Genomic DNA, 19,461 nt, shown 5'->3' on the forward strand with positions numbered 1-19,461 from the left:
AAAGCTTCATTCTTGGTTTCATTATTAAGTTTTAAATAGACTGATAATTGCTGTCACTGAATTATTCCTTGAAATTATTACTTTTTTTAACCTGTTTTTTTGGCATGTACTGCTGCTTCTGATTTTTTTTGGAGGTCAGCTTGCGGTGTGATGGTGTACTGGTGAGAACGGATCCTTTTACCACGTTAAAAACACATGGAGCAGCATTTGTAGCATTTTTCTTCAGCTTTTGAAAATCATGAGGGTCAGATTGTAACATTTTCACCACAGCAGCTGGATTCATATCAAAGCAAAGCATCTTTCAAGGCATAAGTCACAAAAAGAAAAAAAAATGTAAAAGAAATCAGTGCCTTAATGGAAAACAGGAAAAAATATTGGCTGGTGTTTATGACTCAGAAGTTTTACTATAGAGACATAATTTATGATGATGTTGAAACCAGTTAGGCTTCAAAATAGTACAGCAATTAATATCGCTTTGATGAGAACAGCAAAGGAAACAGAAGTGAAGTGATTATCTTGTTCTTTTTTTCCATGGAAATTGGTTTCTGAAGTAAAGTAGCCCTTCACGTTAAATATTAGCAAGTTTCATTTGGTGCTCATTTATGGGAACAGCTTGTCTGTGTCTGTTCTCACTCCTGCCCTTCCAACTTAGGAGCTTTCCTCTGAAGGAGCTACTGGAACATCATTAAAAATAGGAGACTTTAGGGTTCCTTTTCGTTTTGCTTTTATTTGTAACAGAGTGCTAAATTTGGAAAATGAAAGGTAGTCACTTGAGATTCAGCAGGCGGCTTTTTTAGTGATAAATTGCAGTTTAAAGTCTCAGCTAGCCACAATATAGGATTAGAAAACCTAAAATGACAACCACCAAAATGCTTCCTAGCTGAGCTACACAAGTAGGGAAAGCCTCAAGCTTAATTTCTGAACCCAGCCTCACATTTATCATGATGTGCCACAGGGTAGGATCATACAGCCCATACCATGGGGTTCCTCTGGCTGCTAAGTCTTTCAGCAGGGACTATGAGGAAGTGCTGAAGTAGGGCAGACTGAGAAAATGAAGTTTAAACTTACACTTTGGAAATTGTTCCTTCTAGTTGCCCATCTTCTGATCCTCAAAATATACCCACTCCATTGAATAATAACCCATTTGTTGTCCCATTAAAACTTCATTGTAGTCTATAATATTTTGATGGCTAATTTAAAATTGGTACATAAAAGTTTATGTTGCTGCTTTGTCCCAATATGAGGTTTAATGACTTCACACTGTACATCCACAACCACAATGCTTAGCAACATCTCTGCTCTTCCCTGTTGTGGGCGTTAGGCAGTGAAAAGAACTGTCACGTTTTTCTTTTAGCAACGTCAGGCTTTCCCTGGGAAGGCCAAGCTGCGGTACCAAGCTGCACAGCAGCAACCACTTGTCAGCAAACCATAAATCTAAATTCCAACCCTAAATTTGAATACCAACCCTAAACCTGAGCTAAGCCAGCAGCAGCTTACCTCAAAACATTGAAGCAGGGAAGAATGTCCAAATTGCAGGGATGCACAGCACATTCAGACTTTAGAAATTCGGTGACCTTTGCAAAGATAGAGGACACTTCCCAGGATCAGTAATGGTGCATTTTGAGAGCCAGGGCCCGATCCTTGCATATAACTAGCTTAAGGACAGGTTTAGATTTGCAGACCCCTCGATATTGCAAGGAGGATGCAGCTTCTATACAGCACATGCAACTCTTCAGGAAGAGAGTGGGATAAAGAAAAGACAATAGAGTTACTAAAGAAAAAGGAATAAATAAGGAGCAAGTAGTGTGTGAAGAAGCCAATGAAAATGGAAGAGATCGGAATAAAGACATAGGAAGGGCAGAAGAACACATACAGCTTTGTTCTGTTTATGGCTGTTCTTATAGGGAGATCAAGGTTAAAACCTGCTGAATTATTTTAATTCTTTAGCTAGACAGAAATACTCCACAGAAATATTCAGCCTTGGATTCAGCAGTTGTAGGAGAACACTTATTTCTCTTCAACTGCAGTTGCATGGCTGCGGTCTCACCACAGAGTGTCACCCTCACGCCAATGATAGCGCAGCAACTCCGCTCCCAGGGAAAGCAGGACTTCTCCCTTGCTCCCTAGAAGTGGAGTTGAACTGCGGTATAGGAGGATGAAGCGGAGCGGCTGAAGTGGAGGAGGATGAAGCTTTGCTGCAGCCTTTGAGTTCTGTGCTGCTGAAGTTGAGTAGTTTGCTGCTAGTTACTGACAAATCAAAACACACACACAAACTCTGGGGACAGGTTAAAACATCTTACCTCCACAAATCCCATGAAATGCTTCACAAGAAAAACAAAGCAACCAGTAGCTTAGAACTAAATTTTATTAAAGAAAAACCTGTAGTGCAGGTTCTCAGGACAAATGCATACCTTTGGATGCAGTGGAGTACACAGGTACGTATACAGTAGTTTGCCTGCTACATGTTTGGAAGCTGAAAGAGACTGTGATCAACTGTACTGCACAGTTCCTCACCATCGCTAAAAGTTGCCAAAAACTTGGTTGTGGATCACTAACAGATACTTGGTTATGCGTGTGCACTACATATTGCACAAGACTTTTGATTAAGCTATTAATTGTGCAATTGAATCACAGTTAAGTGTTACATTAAGCATAGTCAAACATATATTTGATTTTTTTTCTCAAAAACAGCACATCACTACAAAACTGCCATTAAATGTTACATATTTACAAAAATATACAAATAATACTTTTCCCCATTTATGACAATGCACCAGTTATGGATTAATTTCATTCTTCCCTTGAGCCCTGATACTGTATACAAAGAAACCTGCTCAAAGTCAAGGTCTCCTGAAACAAAACCAGGAAAAGGCATGAACTGTTTATACAAATATTAGAATATGCAAAGGCTAAAGGAGAGGACTGTGTAGTCATATATGTTAAAGGTATGGACTATAGCATACTGCTGACTGCTAAGAGCCTTTACACGGACTGAAACATCCCCTTTGTCAGAAATCCAGTTAGAAACAGTGTTAAGCATTTGCTGATCATATTCTGGAAAGCAGTTGCAAGTAGTTCAAAGACTAATTTCTATCCTGGTTGTAATTAGATCACATCTATCTAAAGTACTCTCTTGCTAACCGTGGGAGTAAGAATTACAGGTGAAAATCAGCCCGTCACCAGTGTGAGTACAGATGCAGCGAGAGGACGGCTGATTTCAGCCTGCAGCTGCATTCCAAATTCACCATGGGTGAGCGCCTTTCTTCTGTAACGCAACGCTGAGCTGACAAAGCCCGTGGAACTGCATGGTCATAAATTAGGGTAGAATTTGGCCCTGCAATGCCAAGTAAATAACACTCCACATGAAAACAGGGTAGCGAGAAATGCTTTGTGAACCTTCACAGAAGTATGTCTAGTTTTTATTTTATTGGCTTTCATATCTTTACCAAGAGCTGCAGCTCTAATTAGCCAAAAAATATGATTTAGTGTTGGTTTAATGGCAGTTTTTTTCTCCTTTTGTTCATATGGGTAATACAGCAAAATCTGTATGATTTATTTGTCTGAGTCTGCAGTGAGAGATTTTGGACCCACATGTGCTGAAACAGCCACAGATGCACTGTAAATATGCCAGTATTCATCCTGTACTCTTAAAATGGAAAATTCTCCCATTCCAACTCTCATTATCTCTCCAAATCTTCCTCCAATACTTAATCCAGGGTGAAATTATATTCAGCTTCATAAATACAGAGCAACGGTACTATGATAATTCCATTTAGGTGAGGAAGGGTGATAGTTGATGTCTCCTAAAACCACACTTGCAATGCACTGGTGTGATATTCTTTAGAACCACCTCCTCTTTTGCAAAGAAACATCATCTATGGTCAGTGGAAAGGTAAATCACAGTAGCTGTACATACTTGTAAAAATAAGTGGTAAGTAAAGCACAAAAGTGGAAGCTTCCCAAAGCACCTTGCCATCTGATCAAGTTCCCCACCTCTTCCAATCTGCTATTCCTCTGCAAATTTTTTCTTGTGTGTTTTTTCTCAGCCACACAGAAGAGGATAAAAATGAGCTAATCCCCTTTTGACACCAACTCAGCTTACTGTCAGAACCACAATCAGAGAAAAGCAACTCAGAAGAAACTGGGATCAAGAGAGGAGAATTCAAGTATACTTCTCCATTTGATTACGTTTTCCCTCCAGAGCCTTCTGCACTGCAGCAAGCACAGACCGTGACATACACCCATGAGGAAATACATCGTAGCTTGTCAGTGACAAATAAAAAAGGAGCTGTACTCAATGCCTGGTGTATATATGAAATGGAGGAACTCTGTGTTCCTAAAATTTAAAATTTCTAGTCACATGTTCAGTAAACTCCAGTGGCTGGTGTTTACCCTCAGGAATACTATACCAACTCCCATTCATCCTCTCTAAACATTATAAAATTACAGCTCATAGAGGGATTCTAGCAAATTACATTTAAGCAGTATAAATTCAAAACACAGATCCTATAAATAATTATTCTCCCTTGCCTCCTAGCTCAGTGCTCTGCTAAGGAGGAAAACCATTAGTAAACGGCCTACGATCATCTCAGAAGTAACTTACATTGAAGCTACCTCTGGAGCACACATACATGCATCCTGGGCTCTTGGGAAGCAACCTCTTTTCCACGCACCTCAAGTGGGATGTTGCTGTGAGTCAGATCCCTCTTCAATTATAGGTAGAAATGCTGATAATTTTGAATGTTCCTGGTGCTGAATCATTTAGACTCATGGTTTAAAGTCTCTGTATGCAACCAACAAAAACTGAAAATAGTTTGCAATTGTGAATTAATGTAAGATCAAGGCTTAAACCAAAACAAAATTAACCAACTCGTGGCAAAACCATACACACATTGGTAACACTGACTTTCTCCCTGCTTTTCCCTGCCCTGTTTAGGCTTGTGGTCCCCTCTGTCCTACATCTCCCTCACACACTCCCTCTCTAACGCAGGCTCTACCCTACAAAGATACCGATTGAACTTTTCAGTTATCTTATTCCCATCAACTTATTCCTAACAAGCTTCCTCCAGCAAGAAGATTCTGCCAAACCTGTCTGGTGACTTTGCTTAACTTGCATTTTATGGGGCTTGAAAAGCAAGTCAGTTGCCTCTGCCTCTAGGAAAGGCTGCATACAGACCCGTCCCACAAACCTGACAAGTCAAATTGCTCCCTAAGAGGAACGATCCCTGGTCCTGCTCCTCTGTTAGCAATGGACGCTCTTTACCTCACCTATTCATCAGCTTCAGGTTGTAGCAATTTATCTAAAAGGCTCTGTACTAGCTTGGGCCTCAGCAGCCCATACTGAAACACAAATTGCAGCCCAATGGTCTGGCAAGGTGTCTCTGCCCCAACCTTGCTGCAATTCTGTACCTGCCAGATTGAAGGGCTGGCTTGCTGTGCTCTGGGAAACTCATGCCAACACCACATCTCATCCCCATAACCCAAAATAAGGCAGAAGGAGGCATTTGGGAGATAATGGGTATAGCTGTCTGTCAATTAAATATATATTTTCCACTACAGAGAGACAGCAAGGTCAATGTATACATAGATGAGAGAGGAAAATGCTAGTTATAGGCTTATTATTCTTCCAGGGAGTACAACGCTTATCCACATTTCTGACTAGAAGTATGTGCTCTCTGGGAGAAGCGGCTGAGAGACGTCCTGGAAAGGCCAAAGGGAAGAGTTCCAGAAAGATTTAGAGAAAATGACAGCTGAAATTAAAAGTGATAAGGATTAAAAGAACTGAAAGTTGAAAAGAAACAGGAAGAATGGACCTGCAGAGAGACAGGGGATGGGGAAGAGACTGTGATTCCTCTTGCTGTCACTCAGGACACAGCAGGGTGCATATCCAAATAAAAACAGATAGAATAGAATAAAACAAAACAAAAAGCAAGGAAGAAAAAAGTGGACTGCAGAGAACTGTCATCAGGAGGAGGAGGCAGGCAAGGCAGAGCAACAAACAGCAGCAGTGATGAAAAAAAGCAAAAGAAGAAAAAAGGGAGAGGGAAGAAATGAGGAGAAACATAAGAGAAAAAGAATGGAAATTCAGACGACTTTTTCTATAAAGTATCACCAATTACTTAGCAAAAAGTTGGAAGCATTAAACAATGCAGGTCATGCCTCTGAAGAGTTCAGCATCTCAAAAACCACAAACAGAGAGAGTAGTGTATCTAAAGCAAATGGAGCCAGTTAATTGGGCTTCTTCCTATGTTTGTGATGATATTCTTTAGTTTTAACCATGTAAATACCCTTCTGTGAGTCAGGGCCATATAAGTGGTGTATTAAAATGTTCTCCTTTAGGCTAGCTTTATCATTTGCAAACATGCCTATGGGCGTGTTACTGATGTTTGGGTTGTACACTTCTCCTGCATAATCCTGCTTATTGATAATCCATAACAAGAAAGTCTCAAAAACCATGTGGATACAAGTCTGCTGTCTTCCTATATGAGCTGTTCTCATTAAAAAAGCATCTCTTTCACTATTTCAGAAGACTTCCTTTTTAAACTGTTTTAATTAATAAAGCAAATGCTGTGAATTAATACTTTTTTTTAAAAAACAAGACTAAACCCGTTTCTTGCCCTTTGATCTGCAAGAGCAGACATCGTCAGTAAGAACCGAATATATGTATCAAAAGCTAGCTAAAATTAGCAACAAATAACATAGAAATATAATACATGCTAAGAAAGTTATTTGGAAAGCCTGGCCTTCCTGGTGATTAATATACTTATTATATCATTAAAAAATACGTGCAACAAAGGCATATTATTTAAGCAGCGCCATGTACTGCTGCATGTATTATTGCTGCCCAACAAGGCTTTATATCCACTGTATTGCAACAAATTAGTGTAAAGAACTCAGAAATCAAGGTCCAATCAATAAAGCTCAGGTTTGTGTAATGCTTTCAAGTGTTGCAAGGAAATAATTTTAAACAGAATTACTTGTGTAAGGGGAAAGAATCCACTTTTTTCAGGGCTAGTAAATGTCACTCCTAAAAGAAAATCAGTCTGGAAGGAGAGACAAAGAATATGCAATTAAGAACATGTATTTTTATAGATACTATTTTTAAAAGTATATTAATACAAAACATAACAGCTCTTTGATAAGGATTTTGTTTTGTTCACCTTATTTGTAGCCTAGCACTGTTCACACAGCTATATCGTTACACTTCAGAGTACATATTTCTAAGCCTTCCAGTATTTCTTGTCTCAGATACTGTATTCCAAAAGATCATCTCAGCTACCAGCCCATAACCTAGCTGAAAATAGTAATTCTGACAAGCTCAACATAAGGAGGAAAAAAAAAGATGAAATAATGAAAATCCTTCGTTTGGTCATACACGGCTCCACAATTACAGAATCACAGAATCACAGAATCAATCAGGTTGGAATAGACCTCAGGGATCATCGAGTCCAACCGTTGCCCTGACACCACCCTGTCGACTAGACCATGGCACTAAGTGCCATGTCCAGTCTTTTCTTAAACACATCCAGAGATGGTGACTCCACCACCTCCCTGGGCAGCCCATTCCAATGTCTAATAACCCTTTCTGTAAAGAAATGCTTCCTAATGTCCAACCTGAACCTCCCCTGGCGAAGCCTGAGGCTGTGTCCTCTTGTCCTATTGCTAGTTGCCCGGGAGAAGAGGCCAACTCCCACTTCACTACAACCTCCCTTCAGGTAGTTGTAGACTGCAATAAGGTCACCTCTGAGCCTCCTCTTCTCCAGGCTAAACAACCCCAGCTCCCTCAGCCGTTCCTCGTAGGTCAGACCCTCCAGACCCTTCACCAGCTTGGTCGCCCTCCTCTGGACTCACTCCAACACCTCAACATCTTTCTTGAAGTGCGGGGCCCAGAACTGAACACAGTACATATTTTAGTAATTGCTACTACCATTTAAGAGGAGGAAAAAGGCCAGGATTGAACACTTAAAGAAATGAGATCTCACATATTAAAAATCATGAAACTAACTTGCCGTATGTATCAATTTCAGGGGAAAAAAAAAAAAAAGGAATTTATAAGAGTAATGCATTTTTTAGTCTTCACACCATCCTGAAGTACCGTTACATGTCCTTATTTCCCTGGCAGTATGTATAATACTCTCTGCTCTACGCAACATACTTGAAAAGAAAGGAAAAATAAAAACTTTGTCCACACGACATTCCCGTTCAGATTTGGGAAGTGAGCTGTTCTAGTCCATCTCGACATTCAGAAACCCTTCTGCAATCTGTCCAGCTTGAGGTTACAAAAAGAATTGGAAGAAAATCTGCCGAGGTGATCAGTCGGGTAGAAGACTTAGGAAAGAAGTTCAAAAATTAAGTGTGCACAGCTTGACATTTCCCAAAGACTGCAGGGCTAGGCTTCTAATTGCAAAAGCTACTGGGGGTCTGAGTTATTTCAAAATTTGTCACTTTGATGATCATTGTCTGAAAATAAGTGAAAAACATTACATATATATCCATTACAGGAATAAACACGCATTTAAATGGCACTGAGAAGGCTAATACTGAAATACTGAAAGGAAATAAGGAACATGAAAATATAGACAATGTTAGGAAAATGGTCTGAGCAGATCCCGTAACTACTCCTAGGCAATTAAATGCTATTCTAATTGAAGTTTTAGAAAGACTTTCTCAGACTAGTCAGATTAGGCTATATGTCAGTCTTGTAAAGAAAGTTGTACAAGCAATGAGCGACTGTGACTAGAACAGAGAAACTGAGCTAGGAAGCAGCTTTTTGGATGGACTTAGAAGACAAAACAAAATTTTGCATCTCAAAAATCAATATTCATAAAGGTAAATGTTTATAAATTTCTTCCTGGCAGAAAGTCAATATTTTGAGAGAAATGTGCACTTACTTTCATCTAAAACTCTGAAATAAAAATGAAGATGGAAACAATACAGCGGTATCAATCAATATACAATAAAAACTCCAACTGCCAGGGACTGTGCAATGAAATAAAAATGTTAGTCCCTCTTTTCCCCTCAAAGCCTCATTCATAAAAAATTACAAAACATTGTTTTATAGGAAACAGGAAAAATCTACGACTGAAATTGTCATCGATTCTATCAACTTAGCAACATTGTATTCAACTTGAAATAACAACAGAAATTCAAAGCATATCAGAACCACTGGTTCATCATCAAAAAGTTACTGCAAATGCATATATTTAATTTATTAAAAATAGTTAAAACCCCCTACATTTCTTTGAGCATGTATTTGTGTAAGGAGGATGGAAACCACTGCAGTTCCATTCTACTGACCTCTATTGAGGAGACAGCATGCAGTAGTAGAGTGCTCCCACTAAAGCAATGTCTCATTGGACCCAAAACACAGCTGACCATCATAATCATGTCAGATGAAATCTGCTTTGTACTAGGAAGTACTAATGGCAAAGCACTGATTTGTCTCTGTCTGTCCAGAGGACAGTAATTTAACAAATCATCTACTTTATATGAATAAAAGCTTTACTCCTCTTTACACTGGTCACTGAAAGCAGAAAACTCATCAAGAAGGATATAATTCAATGAGAATATCCTAAAACATTTCAAGAAAATTGGATGTGAATTGGAGATAATAACATCTTGCCTCAGGCTGGCACCTTCTATTTCTTCACAGTCATTTCCACCACCCTCTTCTACAGGGTATAAAAACATACATTGGTTTATATTGCTTTTATTTTTGAGAAATTAATTTACACTGTGTATGGATTTTCCCTAAATGTCTTCTGAGCATTTCTGAGCACTTTATATGGAGGGACCACTCCAAAGCTGTACCACACATTCAATGTCAAAAGGGAAAGCAAAGATAACAGCTGTGAACCTTGATGGCTCTGTTAGAATGCTTCAAATCAGTGCTGCTTGGAGCACTCTGAAAAGCACAGGGTGTTTTTGAAATCACAAATACATAAGAGTTTAAGAAGGCTGAAAGATGTAAATGAGGCCAATACACTGCCAGTTTTGTTGGTTTCAGTATAGTTCAATATCAATGTTGGCAAGTATCACTGGACCCATTATTATCAGGCTTTTGACCAAATAACACTGCAGTAAGTTTAAGGTACTAGTGTGTAACTTAGCAAAATCACAGTCAATGTTGCAATGCTACCACATAACAATATGTTTCAAGAACAGTTTTTAAATCAAATTACCTTTTTTTTCTTTTTTTTGACAGTGATGTACCTTTTTCGGATCACGCACTTTTTACATTTATACATAATTACAGCTTGTTTCAGCAGACTACCTTTAATAACAGCGATAATTACAAGCAAAAGAAAGCGAAACTATTAATAATTTATGCTCAGAAAATTCTTTCACTCTGAAGATCCTGAGCAAACAGTAATTAATTTAGCCTCACAATACCCCTGTGAGGTAGGTAATTACTATCAGCCCCATTTTACAGGTGGGGAAACTGAGGCACATACAGGTTAAGTAACTTGCCCAAAGCCTGGGTACAGAATCCAGGTACCTGACAGCCATATTCCATTTCTTAGCCATCAAATCACCCTTCCTCACTAACAAATTTAACTGGAGTATGTACAAATATTGCATGTGTGTGTGTATGCATGTGTGACGAGCATTTGAGCACAGAAGCAACTCTGTGTTTCTGTACACGCATCAGGACTTTAGATATATATGAAGGATAAAATGCTAAGATGTCATGGACATAGTTCAAGAGATTCAGAACCTAGCACTAGTGAGACTTTTCATTTAAAGATAAACCAAGACACTATGAATGGGAAAATGGAAATAGTTTTTTCCTCAGTTTTAAAATAATTGATTTTAAAGTTATTCTTGCCAGGGAATGAAAGGCTGCCTTTATTAGCTGCTGGGTATTACTAATGCAGTTACAGCAATACTGACATCTCTTTAGAAAACAGTGTTTTTAAGATATGACAAACCAACCTCACGGGAGTGCTGCATGAATCAAATTAATAAGCATCGAAAAACATTATTACAGGCACTATATTGTGCTAAGTGTTAATTAGAGTACCGAGCAGTTAAATATTCTACTGTGTTCCAAAAGATTCCTGTTACCAGAGACACAAATCACCCTGTATTAAACGTATAAAAGCAGCTGTTAAAGCATAAATTAGATGTGTGACCTAGTTCCAACAGTGTCCTTTACCAATGAGACAAGCCCTGGGAGAACAACCCCAAGCTATAACTTCCATCCCATCCCTTGACCATGAGGCTAATCTGTCACTCACCTGCCCTATACAAATAAACCACTTCAGATGTATTTCACAGGGACAAGTAAACTGTTTGCAATACTATTTTATTCTCTGTTCCAGCCCATTTCCACTAGAAAAAGCATAAAGAGCTGGTGAGAAGAGAAAGCCTCTGGTGCAACAATCCCAAGAGTCTCTAATGCACAGCACATTTCGTATTTGCATTTCTCGTCAAGAAACCCAGACTCAGATACACAGAACACTTTGGATTTCTACACAGTCTGGCATACAACAGTCAGTCAGAGCACTGCTTCTCTGTAAACTGGTTTGCATGGCACTCTGTAACTACATAGGCAGAAATTTTAGAACAATTTTTGAAATTATTTTCCTGAGCAGTTTGCAAGCGCTTTTCAGAATCTTCACTTTAACTTTTCCACCTAGTTCCTTACAGTAAGTTTATAATCTAGATTTTCTTGTGCTTTACACGTACATCCTGTGGGGTTTGTGAGAGCCTACAGTACTACACTGAATTATTACATCCCAGTCCATTGCATTTGATGACAATATGCTCTAGGATATCCACAGCTACATGGAAGAATGACTCCAATTCATATGATAATTTTAAGACAGTTTTCTGTCTTACCAGCATTCATTATTTTCTGTTTGTTTATTCAGAAAGATGTAGTTAGCTATGTGTATTGTCCTTAAGCAAGGTGGTGTGTGAGCTTGCCACTAGCATCAGTATGACATTCAGCGAGTAAAGAGCTATTTATTCTCAATCGAAGGCAAAAAGTGAAGAGATTGTATAGGTTTCTGAGAGAAGCATCCTAATCCCAGGCAGCTGTGAGACATAGGATGGCAGATGTTTAAACTCATCACACTACAGTCCATTTCCTGCACTGCTCCATAAACCACAGGGAAAAGATCAGTGGAGTGTGGATTCACTAGAGATGCAGAGGTCAGGACTAGGAAACTCTGACCCAACTCACAAAATCAGGATTAGGAGACTCTGACCTGACTCACAAGCCTTTCTGCAGGCAGCTCCTTCAGAAGCCCCACAGCCCTCCCTGCAGAAACAGGGACCAGTGGTGGTAGGGACTGAGTGACACCCTGTGGTGATGGAAAGGAAATACAAACCCCTAAATCACAGCCCATCCTCCCCATGGTCCTCTGGATTGTCAAATCAACCCGAGAGGAAAAGGTGAGGTAAGATTTTGCCCACCCCTGCCTGCAAGGGCAAACTGCCAGGGAAAACCCCAAAGAAGGATGTAGGTGGGAAGGGGATGGTGGTGCGCTACCCAGTCCTGTCCGGAGGAGAGCTCTGACCTACCCGGCACCTCTGTCCTAACAGGAAGTTTTAAAAAAATAACCATACAAAGAAAGCGGCTTAAAAGAGGTATTTACACTCTCTGGAAATTTAAAAAGAGACATGCCGGGGGTTTTACAGGATAACTCATCTGGCAGCTGCCATCATCCTAGAGGTGCTCGCTCAGGAGACAAGAAGAGAGCAACTGAAATGACTGTCTGCAAGTGAAGGCACCTGGTCTGGAAATAGCATCAAGCTGGTGTTTTTCTTTCACACAGGGTGGGACTGAGGGAGATACTGGTGCTGATGGTTTGTCAGGACTTGCTACACTTACAAGAGCATTATCCTATATTATGAGATATCTTAATTAACGCTTTACTTGCTTTAATCCACAGAAGGGCCTAAGCCTAAATTCATTAGATTGTCTCACACATGTTTAAATTAAGAGCTTGTATTGACTAGGAGTGCATTTGTCTTCTCGCTCAGTCCTCTCCCAGTATAGAAACACTTGGCCTCCTAAAAAAATGTCATTGTGATCAACCAACCATCTGTTCTGGTCTAGTCGCTTGTGTAAAAATCACCTTTTCGGGCTGAAGAGTCCCAGCCTTCTGCTGAATACCTCAATTAAAAATATAATTAAAAAGTTACAGTCAATCCTTCTAAAAATAAAAATAAAGAACTAGAGCATATACAGAAAAGAAATAAGGTGGCATTGTAGGTGCCTAGGGCTACAGACTTGCTACCATAGTTTGAGTTTCGATCGTAACAAGTTCCCAGGCCATAGAGTGAACACAAGACGTATTATCCTTCTCCCTTAGTAACTGATGATGGACGCTTTTTTCCACGGGACTGAAAAGAAACCTCCTCTCCACCAGCATTTACAGCCATATTTGCAATTTTGTGACATCACCAGGGAAAAATAAAATGATACAGAGAAGAGTCTTTCGGGTTTTGTATTCAGCTGTAAATATCAGCTAACCAGGTAACTGTGCATCTCTCTGGAGTTGATGCTCAAAACCACGCCTGAGTGATTGCCTACGAAAATACAGAAACAAAAGGCCAGCATTAGTGTATTTCAGGTATTTCACAATAAATCCCCCTTTTATTGCAGGGACATGTCAATCGCATAAAGAGAGTGGCTTTATCAAACAACAGGTCAGGTGAAGGTTGGTGCAACAGCTCCATGTACCTACAGCGTACTTCCACGCAAAGCTTTTGCTCTTGGTGGTGGATTTGTGGCGAATTCCTAGGGTTTCTATCCCAGTGACAGCATAAGTTGGTTCTCTTTGTGGCTTAAAAAGGTGTAGTTGTCTCGAGGGGTGCAGGTGAGGGAGGAGAATGGAACCTGAGGCGTCCATTCGACATGCCACTGACCTGGGACTGGACACTGACCGGCATCAGCAATAAGGGAACTCTGTAGCTGTTCAAGTTGCCACTTCTCCCAGAAGGAGTCACTGCAAGGTAATGGTGTTGAGGAGTCCCAAGGTGGGGGTTGCGATAAAGTAGGCAACATAAAATATATAGAAAACAAAAAAAGTGGATGGGTGAGTCTGGAAATACTGTACTGTGGAAAGTCAAAAGTTATGAGAAGAGAGAGAACAAACAGAAACCCAGGCCTGTAACTCCCTGCTGTGCATGGAGCGGAGGCTGCTACTGACATCTCCCAACAGGGAGGAAGAAAGCTCACCAGAACTAGAAGGGATCTCCACAGCATAGGAACCTTCTGCAAATAATTTTGTAAAATAGAATTTAGTATAAAGGAGGGATTATAACATGTTTCATACTCTAGCCAGATAAAATAGAGTAGTATCATTAACAGGAATATTTTCTTGGCAGCACTGAGCAATACCAGAGCTAGTGGAAAGTACTGCAAGTAACAAAACAGTACAGCGAGCAGAAGTATAGTTTTATGTCTTAAACAAAGTCTTGATCTAAAAGCTGTACAGTAGCTGACAAATATGGACGATTATGATCCACAGAAATGAACTCTTAATGCTCCGTTGGAAATGCTGCTGGTGTCGACAACCTGGCAGAAGCACAAATCACCTCAAGATCTGCATTTGCTAACTGTCTTAAGTTTCACATCAAAACATCATGATCCTGCACTCTTTAACCCTAATAATGCTCTGCCCAGGTAGAAGAATTTTTTTTTCTCTAAGAAGTGCAGGGCAAGTAGAGATTATTTCTGAATGTGTTACAAGTCAGGGTAGCACTTCTTTATTCCAGCATCCCAAGCTGCCTTATATAAATAGACCATAAGGGATTTTCTACCATTAAAAGAAGTTATGCTTTTGTACATTACTAGAGGTGTTTAAATGCTCCACTTTAATAGGCATGTCTGCAAGGACTTTGTTAATATTCAGCCTTCTCCTCTAAAGACCCTGGGGATGAGCTGATCAAACAATTTTAACATAGACTTTTTTTTTCCAGGGTTGTTTTTGGAACTAACTCCAGTAAAGTCAGGAATGCAATCAAGGTCATCTTACAAGATCTGAATGAAAACACAGTGATACTCATACACAAAGGTTATCAAAGAAAAGATAGAAATACACAAAGCAAAGCAGGAGGCTGGATTCTTCCCTTGTCCTCAAAGCTAACACTTCCAAGAACCTAGAAGCGACACATAGTTCAGCAAATGAAAATAAAGACATCGACAACAAACGATAAAGGTGAAACCCAAGATAAAAAAATATCTCCTCTGCCAAAGTTCTCTTCTTCCCCAGGCTACCTCTGGTGCAGTTAAAACACATCTTCTTCAGTGGTGCAGTTAAAACACATCTTCTTCAGTGGGTTCATGAAGACATTACAGTTGCCTGTTACACCATGAATCTACTGCTACAAATCCCAAAGGCTTTGGGTTATCTGATTTATTTTCACAAAATGTGTAGAAATGGAACTGGGGAGCTTTTCTCATTGTCCTACACTTTTCAGACTGTGACCTGAAAGCAGTCTGAACACAATAGTAAGTTTTACAAGAAATGAACTTTATAGGTCAGCACTCCATGTTACATTAAAAATAACCACAGGGTGCCAGGATATACACTTCCACCTGACACTGAAATCATTTGCACTGAGAGGCATTCACGGGAAGTTTCCCTCATGGGTTCCTTTTATGACCACCTCATGAATACTAGAAAGTTACCAGCTAAATTAGGGAAGACTTACGATACTTTTTATACAGGAATAAATTTTATGTTTCTAATCATGAAAACTTTAAATGCCACTGGAATATGATGGCAAATATAGCAATGGATCTAGATACAATCCATCTGAAATCATGGAAACATCAACTCTACAAATCCTTCTGGCCTAAACTCCATCTTCTGCTAATTCAGGGGATTGTTAATTTAGCTGTTACCTATTATATCTACCAAATAAAATTTCTCTCTAAAATTGTCCAAGTATGTTTAATGTCCTGACATTAAACTGTACTATCTCTGTACTCATGCTCTATATAGCATGTCATCCATACATTAGCTTATATCACAAGCAAGCCAAAAGATAACTGAGATAATCCTCTGTTAGTGGTGTACTATTTGCTTCTTCCTGGGACTGAGCAGAAAATGAAAAAAAAAAGCTAAAATTAAAAGAAATATAAATTAAAAATCAATTACTAATGAAAATTTATAAATTAAAAATGAAGTTACCTCTTGCGTTACCTAGTGTTTGAGAGTCCAGATCATCATCAATAAACTCCTCACCCTGGATGATGTTCTGGGTGTCCTCACTATGATTAACAGGGCTTGTCATCTCCTGCTCTTTTTCGTTGTGCATCTGGGCGTAGACATTTCTGCCTGGCAGTTTCCTAAATTGGACAGAGCAGAGCAGAGCAGAGCTCCAGCAGAGCAAAGTCGTTCCAGAATCACAAAACAGCACCAAACCCATCCTTCCGTAATTTTGTGTTCACAATCTAAACTTATCAACTCCTTATTCTCTGTCATAGTTTTATGTAACTGCTTTATCATGATGTTCATACCAACATAATAATTAAGCATCGATTTCTGACTCAGATTGGCAGACAATGAACAATACTGAAAAAAAAATTACTGAAACCACAGAAAAACTATTTTAAGAACTCAAGCAATAAAAAGGCCCAACAGGCATTCATTCCTTGTTCCAGGTGTCTTCACAAACATTAAGCTGGGTCACAATCATCATCACATCTCCCTGGTGAGGTGGGCTGACACTGAAGGGCAATAGTATCGAATGGCACTCTCACACTCCATCAGGGTTGAGGAGAAAGAAGCAGGAGAAATCCAGGATACAGGGAATGGAAAGGGAGCAGAGAGTGAAGAACCAGGAGGTCAGGACCAAGGGTTAATGAGTAAGGAGGTAAACAGGCATTGATAAGGGCAAATAAGACAGGGGAGGTTGGTGAAGTTAAGCAGGCAGCACTGAAGGAGACAAAGTGTAAAGCTTGGCCCAGGACTACTGGGAACTGCTGAATTAGACAAGACTATCTATAGCAGAGAGCATTTAATTCATTCATTCTGTTTTGAATCTAGAAAAACAAAAACCATGCTATTAAATAAACAATTAGCACCATGGCTGAGACTGGGAGGCTTAAGACATAGTATTGATAAAGAGTTCTTAACTAGATTAACTTAAATTAGACTTTGTAAAATCAAAGGGAATAATTAGGGACTTCTAACTTTGCAACAGAATTTATGGTTTAAACATTTCTCAAGAGCCATACCCTTTGCTGTAGCTGCATTCCCCTTCAATCTGCCTGGGCACATAAGGACATCCTTTCCTAGGCACCAAGCAGACACTTCTGATTAGGGAGCTGCAGGTTGCGAGCTCCACAGTGCAAGAAGCAGCTTGACAGCTTGATCAGCATGACAGCAGATCATGGCTGTCAAAGACTGTGCTTAAACACAGATTATTGCAACAGGCAGACAACAAGAGGAAAAGAGAAAATGGGGTTGAACTGCTGAGGTTAAGCTATGGTTTCTGCTGAGCTCCTTTAGACAGTGAGAAGATTGAAAAAGTGACACTAATTTTTAGGCATCTCTCTAAAAACAACAATCTTCTGCTCCGTATTCTGGCAGGACTTTGAAAGCCAGATAAATACACAGGTTCTGTTTTCTCGAGGCTTTTGAAGATGACCTGTCTTTAAATGTCATTTCAGAAGAAGGGTTCTTTACCAGGTGGCACCATCTTAGTTTTAGACAAAAGTTACCACAGCAAACTATTTTGAACAGCACCTTCCATTGCATCAAAATAATTAGAATAAATAGAAATTGCTAAACAATGAAAGACAACTGAAGAGGACCTCCTCCCTTTAATTTGAACTATCCAAGAGATGAATTGCATCCTATATACCTATATACATACACACACACATCTGTATAGGTATGTGTATACATACACACATAAAATTATATATAGAGAGAAATTATATACAGTATTTTATCCTATTATTTATAAGCAGCACAAAGAAAGAAATCTGATCACTCTTGCTCTTTTCTCTGTCTCAGTAAGCATGGAGTAAATAAAGCACAGGACCAACCAAATGAAAAGGACAAGGATGGGAAGAAGGTCTGATAGCACAATGCTGTGCTATTATGACCACTTCAACAGGTCCAAGGGCTTCTCCAACACAAACATATACATAAAGCCAAGCCCTGCATCATTCTCCTCCCATTAACTGGATGAAAAAAGCCATGTTGAAAGGGGGAAGGACATTCCTCATTACCAAAACAAATACATTATGTAATTAATTTTGATTTTTTCTCTCTAGGGCCAGTAACTCAAGACTGTTTTTAACGTGTCTGCTAATGAAACTGGTCATGTGGAAAACAATATCCCTCTCAATCAGACCTGCATCAAACCTGTCAAATTGCTCACTTTCAGTCCAGGGCCAAATGCCTAAGGGAAACAAAACCCAGAAGAATGTCTTTGCAACATATCCGCAGAATTAGCACATATGTTTCTGCAATAATATGGGGACCTTCTCAAAATTCTATTTCTGACAGATTGTAGAAGCATCAATGGCATTATCAAAATATTTTTGACATAATAAAAATGTTATCCATCTCAAACCCATATGGCACATCAGACCTTTGCAGTTAAGTAAAGGGAGCAGAGCTGCTAGTCTAACTGTTGTCTGCCTAGGCTGAAGGATCTGTCAGAAACGAGGTGAACAAGGTGTGTCCTTTGGTGTAAATCCTGAGGCTTCAACTCATGTCTCTGGTAAGACTTATTAGTTAGAGATCACAACAATCACAACGCATACTATTAAACATATAAAGGGATTCCTGAACAAAGAAACCTCACAAGTTCACAAATAACCATTAAACGTATTGCTGGTAAGAGAATTTATTTATGGGTTACGGATAAAAGAAGAGAAGGCGTAAACTGTTATTTCTCACTCACCTAAACCTCATGAGCCCAGTCCTGCTAAGTACAGATCCTTCGTGGAAGGTATAAAGCTGAGGTACTCAGTGACTCTTCTGTACTTTCCTTTGCTCCTCACAATTACAGAGGAAAGCATCTTAGATTGTAACACAGAGTATGGATGGGAGGAAGGAGAATATTACAGGTCTTGTGAAGGCATACACTGTAGGCATTTGACCTTTTATACATTGTAGAGATCTCTAAGTGTTTCATATTGGTTCAGTTTTACAAGAAAGAGACTCAACCAGACTGAAGAGAATGGTAGTCCAAGCCTTTTCAAGAGGCATTTTTAACACATGTGCCAGATGTTCTGTTTATAAGGGGCAACCACACTGTGGGATAAAACAGGATGTGGATACTGAATCCTTGCTAAAGATGGGCCTGATTCTGGCAATTTTGCAGTCGCTCCTCACTGCTTTAATGTGTAGAAATGAAGCTGCTACCCCTAATTATACAGAGAGAAACTCTTGTGTACCCTGATGTGCTTTGCTCTTCTTAAGGAAGCAATTTATGTTGAGTCCAATGTAACTGTTTGAAGTAGGCAGAGCTGAAATG

General features: G+C 39.5%; 1 protein-coding gene across 1 annotated transcript in view; it reads right to left on the bottom strand.

Moving 5' to 3' along the window:
• Window positions 1-13,445: 13,445 nt before the first annotated feature.
• Window positions 13,446-19,461, bottom strand: part of SORCS2 (sortilin related VPS10 domain containing receptor 2) — a 596,489-nt gene continuing 590,473 nt past the window's right edge. Inside the window, exons 26-28 of the mRNA XM_068403090.1 lie at window positions 16,155-16,312; window positions 13,882-13,961; window positions 13,446-13,542 (exon numbers count right to left, since the gene is read on the bottom strand). Coding sequence (XP_068259191.1) covers window positions 13,519-13,542; window positions 13,882-13,961; window positions 16,155-16,312 — 262 coding nt within the window. The 3' untranslated portion in view covers window positions 13,446-13,518. The remainder of the gene's footprint in view (window positions 13,543-13,881; window positions 13,962-16,154; window positions 16,313-19,461) is intronic.

This window comes from Nyctibius grandis, chromosome 6 (assembly GCF_013368605.1).
Source record: "Nyctibius grandis isolate bNycGra1 chromosome 6, bNycGra1.pri, whole genome shotgun sequence".
NCBI classification, from domain to species: Eukaryota; Metazoa; Chordata; class Aves; order Nyctibiiformes; family Nyctibiidae; genus Nyctibius; species Nyctibius grandis.